The following is a 17,228-nucleotide window of genomic DNA, read 5'->3' on the forward strand; positions in this document are numbered from 1 at the left end:
GTGTGTTCCAAATTTAACCCTCGCCCGCACATGGGGGGGGGGGTGGTTGCCACCCCCCCAGGCAGTCTTTCTGCTCTGCACTCGACATTTTTAGAGCTAGAAGGCTGATTTTTCGTATAGCTGCTCGTCTATCCTTTCTTGATGTGCACTGAAAATTTCAAGTTTCTGTAATTTTTGGTTTCGGAGATATGACCTTGTTTTTCAGGTCATGTCATGACCCAAATGGCCAATTCTCAACATCTTGCGTTTGCCATGGGCCTTGTGAGCTTTTGACACCCTGATTTCGGCCTTTTTTGCCAGTCTTACCTCCCACCTATCATGGAACATGTTGTTCGACGATGTACAGGGGTCAAGGTCAAAGTCAAGGTCAACCTAGGTCATCTAGGATAATTGCGTTTTAGGCAAGCTGAATTTACTTTTTGTGAAGTTTTTTGACTGCATTTTTGGTAAAAGCTTCTCAGATCATGATTTCATGTGATATGGACCCAAAAACAATCGGTGCACACATCAGTATACACACAGACACACACAGACATACAAACACATATAATTGACCTTGACCTAACTTGACCTGAAATGACCTCAGCAGCAAAATTCTGGTCGGATAGTGTGACAAAGAGGTTCTAGCTGGCTTGGCACCAGAAAACAGCATCGTCATCGGTATTTGATAAGCAGCGCACTTAATATCCAACGGTGACCCAAAACAGCAACATTTTTTAGTTTGACCTGACCTGGAAGGTCAATGACTGACCTGAGAAGGTAAAACTGAGTATCATTGGATTCGTCTCTTCCCAAAGAATCTTTTTGGTCTTTACTGCTAAGCTCTATCTCCAACAGGAACGAAATGGCGCGGGGGGGGGGTGGCAACCACCCCCCCCCCCCATGTGCGTTCTAGGATGGGAAAATGGCATGTGCGGGCGAGGGTTAACGTCAAAACTTACTTCAAACCGCACAAGACTTTGAAACAACTGCTCGTGAGACCCAAAGACACCATCAACGCTGTAGAAAAACCAGGACCCATTTACAAAATGCAATGTGACAGATGTCCTAAAGTGTATATTGGAGAAAGCAAAAGAAATGTGAAAGTTAGACAACAAGAACACCAAAAAAGTGTTAAAAAACTCAATTCGGGCAACATAGACCCACAAACATCGGAAGCAACGGCAGAACACAGCTACGACACAGGACATACAATAAAATGGGAGAACACATCAGTGATTGGATTTGAGGCTAAAAGGAAGCAAAGAGAAATAAAAGAAGCGATATATATCCAAGCTTCAACCGAAGAAAAGATGAACAGAAACGTTGGGAAATATACAATTTACCAGGGATGGATTGACCTCCTCAAGAAAGACGTCAACAAGAAATAGTGAATGACGACCTTTAGTGACCTTTATTTTTAAGCACGCTCTCCACGCGTTTTCTAACAGAAAAAAGCATGATTATAGCTATTCTCTTCAGCGCTTAAATATGTAACCTTTCTCCTTTCTGTATATTTCAATCCCTGATGACGAAGACGAGAGGTCTTTGAAACCGGTTGGATTTCTTAAAATATGCTGCTCTGTGACTCAATATACGTCTTTTTGTTAATCTTTACCAGAGCAATGAACAGTAATATCAAATGAAATTCATATTAAGAAAGATAACATTCAATTTAAGACAAGTGAAATTCATTTTAAGAAAGATGAAATTCATATTAAGAAAGATAGCATTCAAATTAAGAAAGATAAAATTCAAATTAAGAGAGATAAAATTCAAATTAAGAAAGTTAGCATACAAAGTAAAAAGACATATACACTATAGCCGTATTGATTTTACATTGATTTTACCAGCGTGGTGCACTCCCCCCCCCCCCCCCCCGTCGGTGCGACGTTGGTGCAGACCCCCGCCGGTGCGCGGGTTAAAAGACTCTCTTCGGCATTCCCAATAAACGAGGCCGGTCTGCGTCATCGCACCGATCACGTGGATGTTAGGGCCCAATTCGAAGTCGCCGCCTTCACACTACATCCGGTTTTACAGACATTTGGTTCATGTTTCCATATAGGTACACTTCATACCACCACGCTGGTAAAATCAATACGGCTATAGTGCATATATCTTTTTAATTTGTTTGTTATCTTTCTTAATTTGAATTTCATCTTTTTAATTTGAATTTTATCTTTCTTAACTTGAATGTTATCTTTCTTAATATGAATTTTATCTTTCTTAAAATGAATTTCACTTGTCTTAAATTGAATTTCATCTTTCTTAAATTGAATTTCATTTGTTTTAAAATGAATGAAAAAAGGTGTAGTAGGTGGACCAATAAAAATGTCCCGCTTGTACAACATTGGTAAACCTAGGTGTTAGCGAGCGAATACGTTGGTATTTTTAGGTATTTTCGCAAAGACGGCCGGCGCTCGGAGAGCGGCGGTCGGTCCGCCGCGCCGCGCCGGGCATATATGTATGTCATCTGGCCCCTGTCCTGGTTCTCAGGACCACGTGTTGTGCTACCACGAGGGCTGAGACGGGACGGGGGTCCGACAGTCTTCGACGGGACTCCACCGGTGCGATACGGCCCGGTGCACGACGTGGCCGACGTGGCCTTACGTACGACGCGGCCGACGTGGCCCTACGAGAACGTTTCAGTGAACCGCATTTGTGACCCCCGTATTTTGTGCATTTTAACCGTTTCCATTTCATTCAAGAATAGACTTTTACTTATCTATGTATAAAAGCTTTTCATTCTCCCCCCTCCCTCCCGCTTAACCCGGCACCGCCTGGGCTATTTCCGACAGCCTGGGGGGGGAGGTCGGATCCGACCCCCTCCCCCTGTTATCTCGAGAACCAATGGTCGCATCGAGCCCCGCGAGGCGGCGTTCGAAAGGTCTCTACGATACCTTCCCAAAGCACTCTTAAGATTTTAAGATTGAGGTCAACTTTCGGGTCAAGGTCAGGTCAAAGGTCAAATTCTGGGGTTTTGCATGATTAGGCTTGCGGACAGCGGAATCGACAGCTGCTGCTCGAAACTCACCAAAAATGACCTCAAAGACCTAGTGAAGGTACCATGTGCGTATAGGGGTCATACTAAGTACGGTTCAAGGTCAGGTCAGGTCACGAAAGGTCACGGTTTTCACTTTCTGCTACATGGGCGTGCGACACATGTTTTATGGCTTATTTTTCACGCCGAATCCGATGGTAATGGTTATATGTGACCCCAAGTCACTGTGCTGGTGGAAAAGTGTGCATTGAAAGCATAAAAAATCGTTTATACCATACATAACTAAACGAGGGCTAAGAAAAAAGGTCAATTTTTCAACTTTGTATTTTTGACATGAAAATGCACTTTTCTAGACGAGCTTTGTCCCAGGAATCTAGTGGTGCCATTTGTTTTCACATGCAATGTTTAGAAGTGCCTCTAATTCACGAAAATGCTTATGACGTCACCATGCCCTATGCATGCATGTTGGAGCTATTTTTTAGAATTTGGGGGTCAAAATCAAGATAGAAAGTTGAAATTTTAGACATCTAATGTTCTAATAGAGCTCTATAACATATATTCCGGTTTTTTGTTTACTCTCAAAATTTTGGATTTTATTAGCTGTTTTCCAAAAAATGTAGTTTTTTGAAATTTTAGGGGTGAAAAACGCATTTCATGGAAAATCAGAGATAGCCATTTTAAAGAACTCATTAAGCTGCGTCTACTCATGTCCTTAATTTGCAATTTGCTTAAAACCCTGATTTTTGGCGATTTTTTTTAAACATTTACCACTTTTTGACTGAAAACGCCATGTAGTTACGTCACTAAAATCGATATATCTCAAAATTTTTGATTTTTTTTTTTCTTTAAAAAATGCACAGGAGACGTCAAATTGATGGGGAAGAAGGTATGCCAAGTTTCAAGTCGATAGCGTAGGCGGTTCATAAGTTATTCAAGAAAAACGGAGGGGGGGTCGGATCCGACCCCCCCCCCCCCCAGGCGGTCGCGGGTTAACCCTCGTCACCGTTGTCACCGTTGGTCACCGTTGGGTCACCGCTGGATATCAAGTGCGCTGCAAATCAAATCATATACCGATAACGATGCCGTTTTCTGGTGCTAATCCAGCTAGAACCTCTTTGTCACTCACACTACCCGACCAGATTTTTGCTGCTGAGGTCATTTCAGGTCAAGTTAGGTCAAAGTCAATGATAAGTGTTTGTATGTCTGTGTGTGTCTGTGTGTATACTGATGTGTGCACCGATTGTTTATGTGTCCATATTGCATGAAATCATGATCTGAGAAGCTTTTACAAAAAATGCAGTAAAAAAAAAATCACGAAAAGTAAATTCAGCTTGCCTAAAACGCAATTTTTTTTAGATGAACTAGGTTGACCTTGACCCTGACCTTGACATCTGTACATCGTCGAACAACATGTTCCATGATAGGTGGGAGGTAAGACTGGCAAAAAAAAGCCCGAAAGGAAGGTGACAAAAGCTCACATGGCCTATAGCCAACGCAAGTTGTTGAGAATTGGTCATTTGGGTCATGACATGACCTGAAAAACAAGGTCATATCTCCGAAACCAAAAATCACAGAAACCTCAAATTTTCAGTGGACATGAAGAGAGGATAGAGGAGCAGCTATACGAAAAATCAGGCTTCTAGCTCTAACAATGTGGAGTGCAGAGCAGAAAGACTACCTGGGGGGGGGGGGGGGTTGGAGGGGGTTACCACCCCCCATGTGCGGGCGCGGGTTAATCTATCTCCCCCTCCCCAACCCCTGGCCGGGCGAGGGATGAGATGTAGGTCCGAACCCTCCAACTTGTCGAGATATCCACTGATATCATAGATCCGCCTCTTCCATCCCTGCACATGTCTGCTGCTCACTATGGTTTATACTGCCGAGCTGCACGGGGTGTCCGGAGGGATGGGGGAGTTCCAGACGGCCGGGGAGGGGGGAGGGGGGGGGGGGCTGCTGCACCGCCATCCGGCCCGTGTTATCACGAGACCATGGTGGCCCCCCGCTGACGTCATCAGTCCGGAACGCCGCGCCGCCGACTCACTGGGCACGCTAGAGTCTCCTCGCTACGGGACAAGGCCCATTGGAACCCGGACATCAAGTCCTTGACGAATGTAGAGAGCTCCGATTTTATTTTGTTGTTGTTGCTGGCTAGCCTTTACGAGGCAACTGTGCACTTACATCTCAAGTGTTCCATGAACGCTTCGGCTCCCCATTAGTTACAGTACGACGCCGGTGACCGGTAGGGGCGCTGCAGTCGCCCAGCAGCCCGAGGTCGGCGCTAATCGGTACCATGACTCAGCGGCGCCCCGCCCCGGGGTAATTACATACTGCGCAGTTGCAGCGGTCCAGACCGGGACAAAGGCCGACGGAGGGGCACGAGCTGCACTGCGTCCACCGGCCGGGTCAGTCGACAGAGCGGGTGGTCCAACAGTGTGTGGACGGTACTGAGCTCTGTCCACCGGAGCCGAACACGGCGGAGGCGGCGAATATCAGGTGAGCAGGACCGACCTGTGTGTGTGTGTGGGGGGGGGGGGGGGTCTGTGTGTCCCTGTGTCTGTTGTCTGAGTGTGTTTTGTGCGTCTGTGTCTATTGTCAGACCATAGGTGTTTATGTAACGGTGTGTATGTGATTCTGTGAGTCTTTGTGTGTCTTCTCTGTGTGCTAGGTACCCGTCTTGATGTGTTTGGATGTCTGTGCTTCATTTGCCTGTATACTGTATGTTGGCGTGTCTGGCCTCTGCTAACATGCATTAATCCGCGCGGGGCTGGGGTCTCCAGCCGAACGCGCGGGGCTGGTGGGGGGTAAATTTTAACCCCCCCCCCTGTTATCTCCCGAACTAATGGTCCGATTTGGAAAATTCGAACGCCAATCGAAAGATCTCATCACGAACAACTAAAAACGTGTACTTAATTTAAAGTTTGAGGTCAAGGTCAAGGTCAGGTCAAGGGTACAAATTGCAAGTTCCTACAGAATCGGCCTTGCACCGTAGTTGCCGAAGAATGGAGTCATGGACTGAGACTGATTGCCCAAAACGTGTTCTTAGGCTACCAAGACAATATTCGTTGCATACAATATCATTCAGAGGCCAAGGTCAAGGTCAGGTCAGGTCAGGTCACCAAAAACAAAATATAGAAAAGGGCATGTGCGACACATGTTTTATGGGTCATTTTACTCATAGAATTTAATAGGCACACTCAATAAGTGATATGGACCACCTCTGGATGAATTTCAGGTCGAGGTCAGGTCAAGGTCAGGTCAAGTGAGGTCAAATTTTGAAATTGGTTGTTAAGGCCTAAAAGGATGTCTATCAGATGCAGTTTTTCACGGCGAATCGAATGGTGCTATTTTTGCTTCCGTACGAGGTCTAGAACTTAAAAAAAAATCATTTTTAAAAATTTTTGTGTATCGTTACGTCATAAAATTTTGAATAACTCCCACATTTTTGAACCGATTCTTCTAAAAATTGGTAAGTATGTGCACATAGACCACTTCTTTGACATATATTCCGGTTTTTACGATACACTCAGAATTTTGGATTTTATAACTATGTTCCCAAAAAAGTCAGTTTTTTTAAATTGGGTCAAAATCCAAAATTTTCAAAAAACTGAGATAGCCATTTGATAGACAAAGTAGAATTACGTATAACGTTTTTGTTACGTCTTGATTCCTTTAAAAATGAAGATGTTAGCGGCGTTTGAAATTTTGCCGTTTTTGAGGTGAAAATAGCGAACATGACGTCACTAAAACGTCAATTTCTCAAAAAGTTTCCGACGGATTTCGCTCACATTTTCAGAGAACGTGTCAAATTGATGTAGAAAAAGGTAGGTACTGAAAGTTTGGCGGCGCTGCACGCCGCTGTTTTTGAGATATTGCAAAAATTCGCGAGGAGGGGTAAAATTTACCCCCCAAAGCCCCGCGCGGGTTAACTGGGGGGGAGGGCATAAGGGGCGGAACGGGGGGCAGCGGGGAACCGTGTCCCCTTGATTTCGGCATTTTAACATAAGCCCTATTGGCTTTGCATGGAAAGAATGGAGCTAAAAGTCAGAAATGCCCCTTTAATTGAAGGTGTTCCGCGCTACTGCAAGGGGGCAAATGTCCCGCAGTGGCTGCCAGTTGCCTCTGCAGTCACGAGATTTTGCCCACCCTGTTGAAGTAAATATGTGGCACTTCAAATATTCTTCAAGCAGTCAAACCTGATGCGAAAATCAATCAATTTCCTGTTTCATTTTCATATTTTGTCGCCCGTGTTTACACTGTTCTTAGTATAATATCGTAGAGAACATCCAGCATCGTATCCACAATCTTGTGATTATCTTTACCTTAGGATACCCAGTGGAAACTTTTTAGCCCGCGCCCTGGTGGGGGGTATTTTTGCCACCTCCCTCTTCTAGTCGTTTCGCATTATCTCTCAAACTAATGCGCCGATCGTCGCAAACATTTCAGTACCCTCTTGTAAATCGATTTTACACCTTGTGACCTTTTTCCACAGCCTATGATAGGTTGGCCGTAAATGACGTCAGAGTCACGTCATGTTCAGGCATTTCCGACCCAAAAGAGGTTTGGTGGGTAGAGCTGTCCAGCCCAAAGTTTTGAAGATAGATAAAAATGTTGAAAAAAAAGATATGAAACAAGCAGCGCTGCAAAACCACTATCTTCTTTTTTATATATTTGTTTTTATTTTGAACCACAAAATAAAAAAGTGTTTTTTGAAATAATCCCCTGAAATAAAAAAACGGATCTTTTTGTTAGCCTGCGCCCCGTTGGCGCGCACAAATTGCTCGTGAAACACATATTTTGCTATTTGAGGTCACTGATACCAGGTCAGGTAACAGAGGTCAGGTCACTGATGATTACAATATGAAGGTGTCGCGTAAGACATGTTTAATGGTCCATTTTACATGACAAATGTGCTTATGTCATATGTGGGTAATGCAACCTTTTAGGCCAGTTTTAGGCTACGTTCTGGTGAAGGTCAGGTCAAGTTCTGGTCAAACTAGGTGAAATTTTAAAGTTGATATTTTATAAAAATAAGTATTGATTCCATGCAGCTCGTCACGGGAAGTCTCATCGCGGTCTTTGTTTTGCGCTACGTGGTCAGAATTGCTAAAAATGTATTTGGGAAATTATGCGTCATCATTTAAGAACAGTTTTTTCCGCTATAACTTAGCTAAAAAGAGAGGTATGTATCTCAAATTTGGTACGTGGATAGAAGACGATAGGGTCATATTATTTATTTCGTTTTTTATTCGAACTTCGAAAACCTTGTGGAATACTTTTTGCTATTTTATCCATAAACCTTTTTGGTCGAAAAATGCAGGATATGACGTCTTTCTGACGTCATTCGTGGCCAGGCTATCATAGCTTTTGGGAACTGTTTGGTCACAATGTGTAAACTGAATGCCCGGAAGACAGTAGCGGTAGTTTTAGACATCGCAGCCACTTTCAAAATAGGCACGTCTTGGGGCCTTCAAGCCCTAGACCCACTTGTGAAAGTGGGACATGCGCATGCTCCGGGGCAGCACAGAGAGGAGGACCGAGAGCGTGTCACACGTCGCTCCTCACGAACTGTCTGTCCATAACTGTCAGCTCTGCCATCGCCCTGTTGACCAACTGGGACACCACGGTCTCTCATGTGCCAAGAGTGCTGGCCGCCACGCACGTCACGCTAACCTAAATGACGTGCTACGGCGAGCATTCAGCAGCGCAGGACTTGAGAGTGTGCTGGAGCCCACCGGCCTTGACAGAGGAGATGGCCGACGTCCCGATGGGATTACACTCTTCCCTTTCAGCCGGGGAATGAGCCTCGTATGGGACGCTACCTGCTGCGACACTTACTCATCAACGGCCATCATCAGCTCCGCCTTGAATCCTGGGAGCGCCGGCCGCTGTGCGGAAGAGCGCAAGCGCACCCAATATGCAGCTCTCTGTGAGCGATACGTCTTCGTCCCTTTTGCGGTCGAAACGTCTGGTGTCCTGGGTCCGGCTGCAGCCGGTCTCATGAAGGAGCTTGGCCGTCGGCTGACAGCCCGCACCGGCGACAAGCGCGAAACAGTCTGGCTCTCACAAAGAGTCTCCATCGCTGTTGCCAGAGGTAACGTTGCCTCTGTGTTGGCCACAGCCAGGCCAGCAGTGGGCACCAGACCGGGACCGTCGCCGCCGCCATCGTCCAGGCTGACCCCGACCAGGATCCCTCAGTCACTCCAGGCACCGGAAGAAGAGCCAGTTGCGGTGCCGCCACTCGATTCAGAGGCTGATCCGCCGACACACCCACCACCACCGACCCCTGCGGACGGCTTTCGTGAGGAGCGACGCGTGACACGCTCTCTGTCCTCCTCTCTGTGCTGCCCGGAAGTGTCCTGAAAAATTGGTGACGATATCTGACAAAACTGGTGTCTGGGCTGTATCAACTGGCGTCCGCGCTGTCTGCACTGCGGCCAGTGCACAGTGGCCCTTTTTCAGAATTAGCACGCATTAATTCCCACATTTCCTGAAAGTGGTGCAAGACATCACCACGTGATCAAGGACGTATTCCCTGCCAATGCAAAGAGAAGAAAAGAAACGAACTGCCCAAGGAGATTCGGCCCAACAGCGACAGGCCGCTCGGCCCAAGATTTGGCGCACGTTCGCACGGCTCGCCCGCCGGCCCAGGCCGCTCCGAACGCAAGTGTGGCGAGCCCGCCAGCCGACCGAGCTGCACTGACCGCCAGGACGCCCCAGGGCGTCACGTGACCGCATCTACATACAGCTGTTGCCAGCCACCGTTAGTCGGCCCCGGCCGGACAGCAACTAAGGTCAGCGCGACGCGAACAATACTAACACATAGGCGCTTTTGACGTTAGATCTTAAGCCGACCACGGGACTTGTGCGGCTTGGACATCAAACGCGACAAGAAATCGGACAGTTTTTCTTCAGCACAGCGTTATGCCTACATGACATTTCAATAAGCACATCTTATGGCAAAAGTCAAGCCACATTTAGGCGCACACCAGGTGACACCAGCTTCGAGCCAGGTCAATGAGCTTAGTCGTATCAAACAGGAGCCACAGCGGCTCGCGGACTGAACTGGCTTACGTTATCCACCGTAGAAGCAAAATGGCGCAAAATGGCGCGATGCCCTTTAGTGGACATGGTCAGAAGAGATCGGCGATTTGAACGATGTATAATACGACATGTTCCAGAGTGTGCTACTTAACATAAAGCTTCATATGTATGCCGCCATCTCCAGTTAATAATTGTCCTGTTATTGTGTCCACAATATTCGGCAAAAGTGGTCTATTTAAGTTTATACAATGAAAATTGTGGTTTCTAGGGCTTCTACGTAAACTCAGCTTCACAGCCATGCCACTAATTTTTTATATTTTCTCACCGAAAGCCTTACAAATTGATGTTCATCTCACCCTACTTTTTAGGGTCCGCCGGTGGTGTCCGCGCGCCTCTCGACAAACTTCGATTTTGCGGTCAGTTTTACCAAAGATAATTATTTTTTAGGAGGTAAAAATGGCACCATCGGATAGTTTGGAATGTTTTGCACACGATTAGACTGCTTTTTACTCAAAAGAAGAGAAAAATGTTTTGAATTTATGCGTGCTAATTCTGAAAAAGGGCCACTGTGCAGTGGCAGCCCCGCCCTACTGTGATCACGTGATGTTGTGACCGCCGACCGGGTCAGTTCCCAGGCCGGCCGGGTCAGTTGGTGCTTGGCATGGGCAGCCAACACAGGTCTCTGGTGGGCACGGACTCTACACCCACAATGGCCTCACTGAAGGCCTATGCTGACCTCACAAAGCCCACGATGGCTCATGAGAGCCCTTGAGTAAGCCTCTAAAGGCCCCCTCCGCTCTCAAGGAGCCCATGCCGGTTTTAGTAAGCCTGTACCGGCCTCTGAGAGGTCATGCCGGCATCTAGGGGTCCGTCTCGACCTCAGAGGGCTTAACCCTCGCCGGCCAAGGGGGGGGGGGTGCCGCCCCCCGTAGTTTTTTTCGCGATAGCTCCGAACACGCTGGCGATAGAGAGCTGAAACTTGGCATACCTGACCTTTGATCCAAGCCGCATCTTTTGACACCAACTGCATTTTTGGGTCAGGTCAGGTCACTGACCTATGACGTCATAAGTGAACCTCTGCACGGTCTTCAGATGTCGCAACTTCGCAACGCCCTCACTGCCAGAGGAGATGTCACAGGGAAATGAAACTTGCAGGATCTAGTATCCATTATTAGTCTCACAACTTGTATATCTCGGATTTTTCCTAAAGGTCATATGAGGTCAGGTCATTTTCGTGACCTCACTATTATAAGTCAATGGGGAAAAATGAAAACTGCTATTCTGGCGCCGGGAACGATCTCCAACTATCTCAAGCACACAGAATCGTGATTTGATGCATTCCTTGCAAGGTTAGATGCGTCATTTTTGCAATGTTGACCTTCCGTGACGTTATTTATGACGTCATCAAGGTCATATTAGTTTTTCGTCAATAACTCCCGATCAAATTGAGCTAGCGAGTCGAGAAAGCCACCAATGGATTCAGGAAGACCTGCCGAATCGAATGATATGCGACATGACCTCTTTCGACCAACTTCGTGACCTGGGGGTGCTGACCTGACCTTGACCTGAGGTCAACACCCTAAGTTGACCTGATCCGAACAAAAAGTATACCATTCGACGCGCCTGAGCGAGGCGAACACGATGCTGCCAAAATCGCGGCTCTGCGGCCGATTTTTGCGAAGTTATTCACCAAAAACTGAACCGTACCCTGGGGCACTTGACCTGACCTCAGAGGTCACCGGTTGACCTAGGACCTTAAAATTGGGTACCAATCTCTGCGTCTTGTAACGGCGCACACGCTCGTTTTTTCCGCGACGCGCTAGCTCTACCAGGGGCGAAACGGTGTGGGGGGTCGTACCCGCCCCCCCCCCCTCGGCCGGCGCGTATGTAGAAAACCAATAGGTCCGGCGAGGGTTAAACATGCATAAGGGCTACAGTCTGACCATCGAGGCCATCGAGATGGCCTCTGATGTCCCAGCACCAGCCTTAGAATTCAGAAGACAGAGGGCCCCACGTTAACCTAAGAGGGCCTACATTGTCCTTAGATAGCCCCAAGCTGAGCTGTTCCCAGTGGGCCCCAATCTGGCCTCAGAAGACCCCACGCCGCTGGTCTTAGAGGAACCCACGCTGCCCTTATATTGCCCCACGCTGGTCTAAAAGGGCTACGCACTGGCTTCTTTGGGCCCCACGTCCACATTTGGCCATTTAGGGTCCCAAAGCGGACTCTAAAGGGCCATATTGCTAGCCTCCGGGGGCTCGACTTCGTCTTATGGGCGCCCTACGCTGGCCTCGAAACCTTTGGTAGGAGTTTGTGTAGACATGTTTACGGATGCCTTAACTGATTAGGCAGGATTTTGGTATACCTTTTCCTACGGTATATATAATATGTATGTTACGCGTGGTGTAAAGGTCCGCTTATACGGTGTATATTAGGTGGTAGGTATCTGAAATTCTGGAGTCTGGTTTGTCCCCATCTGCCCAGTCGAAATTCCTTAGCCGAGGTCCTGCTGTGTGACTGTATGTGTGACTGTCTGTGTGACTGTCTGTGTTACTGTCTGTGTGACTGTCTGTGTGACTATCTGTGTGACTGTCTGTGTAACTGTCTGTGTGACTGTGTCAGTCACTAGATTTGAACAGGGGCGAGATGTCGTATGAGTTCACTTACCCTATACATCTGGTGTTTCTAAGTGCATCAGGTCAGGAGCTAATCGCTTAAGGTCGAACCGGCCCCTCACCGTCCGCGTTATGAAAACGGTCTGGCCAGGGGTAGACTTTCGAAGTGATAACGTTTTTTTTTATTATCTCTTTTTTTGCGAAAAACTAGTAACGATAGTCAATTTCTATATTGGTTACCTACATAAGACCTGTCTGCCTGACTGCCAAGCTTGCCTGCCTGGTATGCAACAATACGGGTTGCATGACAAAACATGTCGTAATACGTAATGACATGTCGTTTTGTGACGTGATTAGACACGACGCTGCACGACATGTCGTAATGCGTACGACGTAACGCTACGTACTAGGCCACTGATTTATGATGAGTAGAAACGTAAAAACTGTAATTCTGCGTTCCAGATGGAGATGACAGATGTGCGTGAAGACCTGGCCGCCTTTCGCCGGGAGGTGTCCACCCTTCGTGAAGTGGTGTCCGCCCTTCGTGAAGAGATGTCCGCCCTTCGTGAAGTGGTGTCCGCCCTTCGTGAAGAGATGTCCGCCCTTCGTGGAGTGGTGACCCCCCTTCGTGAAAAAGTGACCATTCTAAACGAGGTGGTGGCAAAAGACAATAAGGAGACAAAGAAGCTCAAGGGGGAGTACGCCACACTTCACGATGCGATGGTCCGCCTGGAGCAGGCAGTTATCGAAGAGCGGACCACTCGCCAGACCGTGGTGGAGGATCTGCGGCAGGAGGTCCGCCGGCGAGCGGCGCCATCCGGCCGTCCCCAGGGGTGAGACTGGGAGGCAGCAGGGGTGGCTGTGGGGGCTGAGAGATTTCGGAGAGCTGTCATGGTGAGAAGTAAACGTTCTTTGTAGAAGGTGTAAGAAATAAAACATCACTAGGTCTTTGAAGGTCAAGTAGCTTGTAATTGTAATTTCCGCCCAATTAAAGAAACATGCCTTGAATTCGTACCATCTTCTGCAAGTTAGCCGTTTAGTCTCGATCGTACTGTTCCAGCTTTCGACAGACGTCCTGCAATCTGCATAATGTTGGCCAGTTCGGGGCATTATATCCCGCACGTATTTACATGTCGTCATCAGCAATCGTGTCACAAAATCTAATCGGTCGTATCAAATCGTTCAGATTCGTGTGAAATCAACTCTGAACGATTTTATTCAACCGAATAGATTTGGCAACCTGCTATTGCTGACGACGATATGTACCTAAATGCATATCGTATCATCAAAGGAGCCAACTAAAGTTGTAAACTTCTTTTGCATTTTGATTTATGTTCCTTTTTTCTTGTCTTTTCAGTAAAATTACAAAAGCGTTTCATGACGTCACGGTACAGACGGAGCCCCAGCCACCGGCAGACAGTGATACCACAGTGCTGAGAGAGGCGCTAAGGACAGTGACGACGTTCGACGCTCCGTCAGCCCTTGGCGAGGATCAGCTGACGGCGCTCCTGCAGAGTCTTCCTCGCTTGGAGGAGCTGACCGTCAGGGTCCCGTCCTTCGGAACGGGGCGGTGGCTGCGGCTGCTGCCGACGTCACTGAGGACGCTATACGTTGCCGGTGAGAAGTAGTTGAGGAAACGCGTACTATTACTTCTGAATGGTGGTAGGTACTTACATAGTACATAAAGTAACAGTTTCAGTGATAAACGTTCAGCGGACATAATAGGTATGTGCCATGCTACCTACATGCTACACAAATATTAGCCACTGTATTGTACCTTCTTTATACCCTTTCAAACGAATAGGTATGACCTGTATGTACTGAACTGTATTAATTAACTGACGCATGTATAAGCATAGGTTATATACACTAGTGCATGCATTGTGCACAATGTTCAATTACTGTCCAACAGTGCCGATCGACCCTGTCTTTGTCAGTGTCGTCTGTGTCAGGGTTTGACACCACAGTGTCAGCCGCCTCCCGACCCGGCAGCAGCTCCGTCCGACTGCAGTCAGCTGACACAGCTCTGTCCGACAGGGCCGGAGGTGACGAAGTCGATGTGGCCGGGACGGTACGGGAGTGGTCTGTCGGTATCTCTCCAGGGGGTGGCTGCCGACACCATCAGTCACCTGGCCACGGAGCTGGGGTCTCGGATTACCCTACTAGACACAGATGGTGAGCAGCGGGGGAAGTTATTCATATATTAATGGTTAGGAGGTGGTAAACCAACAGTGGGTGTTCCGGCGCTCGGCGCTCGCTGGCTGTGACGTCACGGCCACCCCGGCGGGCCGCGTATTTACAAATTGCAACCGAGCTCCGCCGTAGGGTATTTTATTTCCGCCGTAGTGTATTTCACTTGGGGCCTGGGGGATTTTCTACCATACATCTGCCTGAGCTTGGGGTAATTACAATTTGTCGGCGACGTTCAAAAATGATGCACCTTTTTTCGCAGTATAGGATATCGCATGTGCATATTTCTACCTTTTTGGGTGCGCTTTTCCCTCCATCGGTTTTTCGTGAGTAACTCGCGTAAAAACCGTCCGATCGCGACGAAACTTTCAATACCCCCGATGTTATCAATTTTACACCTACCCTGAAAATTGCATGACCCTGACCCAAATGACCTTTGACCTGTGACCTATTTCTCGAGACCATGTTTGGCCCGAATCGCGATTCGGGCCAAACATGTCGGCTCGCATTAGCCGCGCGGTTGCTGTCTTCACGTGGTTTCAAGCGTTGAAACATGTGATATGATGCTGGTCCCATGCATTAGGGTGGGTGTCAAAGTCACCTGAAGGTCAGGTCAGCTCAATGACCTTTGATGACCTCGGTTCACTTTTTCGATTTTTACATGTTTCTAGGCTAGTTTTTGGAGCTGATTTCGAATTTAGCAACCATTTGAACATTACAGGGGGTGTAACGAAATTATCCGGACACCTTTCTTCCCGCTGTAATTAAAAAGCAAAACAATCTGGTACTTTTTCTTTTAACTGAGCATGTAGCCACCTTTCATAAAAACACAGTGGCGATTATGTTCTGGAACATTTCAGCCCATGGATTCTCCAGCACACTGGCTTTGATGCGGACCAACGCCGTCTAAACCTGTGCCTACGGTTGAGCGGTGCTTATGGCGGGTGGCTCTTCATACACCTCCTGCTGAACAAGAGCCCACAGGTTTTCGATTGAATTGGGATCACGACTTTTTCCAAGTCATAAGCGTTAGCCCAGAATGATTATATTATAGGTTCTATCGGAATCACTTCCCGTTCTTTTAGGGACTTTTAAAGGGACTGTCCCACCTTAACATTAAAATTGAGTTGAGATAGCCATCTTGATGGGCGTTCTTTGAAAATCAGAGTCGTGAAAACCGTTTCTCCAGCAATTACTTCATCGCAAATAAATTCGTGTTTGATTTTGACATCTGTGCAAATAAGTGCCACAATGTATTGGTATTGGCACTTAAAACCTGTGACGTATCCGCCTTTTCCGAAGTTTCTGTATCTGTCGACTTGTTTTTTATTGAAACCTTGAAAAATAACAACGTTTCTTGGAACAGCGCCCATTCGTTCCGGTGCCACGAGGTGGAGAAATAAATTTGCCAAACTAATTCTAATAGTCTTCTAATTCTAGCAGTATTTTTATTTTTGTATTTAAATATTTAAGAGGCCGTCCTACATGTGACTGAAGAATGCAAGAGCCATGAACTTATCAATGGCAGGTGTCAAGTTCAAGTGTGCAACTCACTGAAATTAATCATAGTATCAAAATCATAAATGATTTGCTCACTGCTGTTTCAACTCCATAATCAAGACATGCTCTGAGGAGTCCACAATCTATTGATGGTGACAAATAAGGAAGAGACAATGAATGTTCACCTTTTTATTTCTGAACATCCAAGACGACCAACCTTGAGCCGTTAACCCGCGCCCTGGTGTGGGTCTGAGCCACCTTCGCCCTGGTGGGGGGGGGGCCAAAATGACCCCCCCCGTCTAACTCGAAAACGAAGAGGGCTAGGAAGACGCGGAAAAAAGCAAACGAAAGCCCATAACAAGTACGTTCGAAAGTATTTCGGTCATTTTTTCGCTAAGGTCAATATTGAGGTCGCTAGAGGTCATCATAGGTCAAATTTCAGTGTTTTCGGTGTTGCCGGACATATTCCGCTGTAGCTCGGAAACTAGAAGAGCTAGAGAGCCGCGGAAAAAAGCAATCGATAGCTCTTTTCAAGCTCTTTCGCCAAGGTTCGTCAGATTTGACCTCAGCTCAACGGTTTGGCCTACAGAGGTCATGCAAGGTCAACTTGGCAAATTTCTTTGAAAATGTTTTTAACTATAGCATGCATTCACGAGAAAATAGAGAAACGATTCATGCACCATCGTGCTTGGCTCGTCGAGACGCGTCGAATGATATATAGTTTGACCTCGAAAGGTCATTTTGAAAATTTGACCTCAGGTCAAGGTCATGACCTTACCGAAATAGGTCATGCTGCATATCATTCGATCCGCATTGACGAGACAAACACGATAAACGTCGAACGGAGTCTCTATCTCTATTCAATAACAAGTAAGTGCAGAAAAACCGCTGGTGACCTCTGGTG

General features: G+C 47.1%; 1 protein-coding gene across 1 annotated transcript in view; it reads left to right on the forward strand.

Moving 5' to 3' along the window:
• Positions 1-13,150: 13,150 nt before the first annotated feature.
• Positions 13,151-17,228, forward strand: part of LOC122388127 — a 73,204-nt gene continuing 69,126 nt past the window's right edge. The window contains exons 1-2 of the mRNA XM_043378925.1: positions 13,151-13,467; positions 13,992-14,251. Of these exons, the coding sequence (XP_043234860.1) occupies positions 13,187-13,467; positions 13,992-14,251 (541 nt within the window). The 5' untranslated portion in view covers positions 13,151-13,186. The remainder of the gene's footprint in view (positions 13,468-13,991; positions 14,252-17,228) is intronic.

Source organism: Amphibalanus amphitrite, unplaced genomic scaffold (assembly GCF_019059575.1).
Source record: "Amphibalanus amphitrite isolate SeventyFive unplaced genomic scaffold, NRLGWU_Aamphi_draft 000309F_arrow, whole genome shotgun sequence".
Lineage (NCBI taxonomy): Eukaryota > Metazoa > Arthropoda > Thecostraca > Balanomorpha > Balanidae > Amphibalanus > Amphibalanus amphitrite.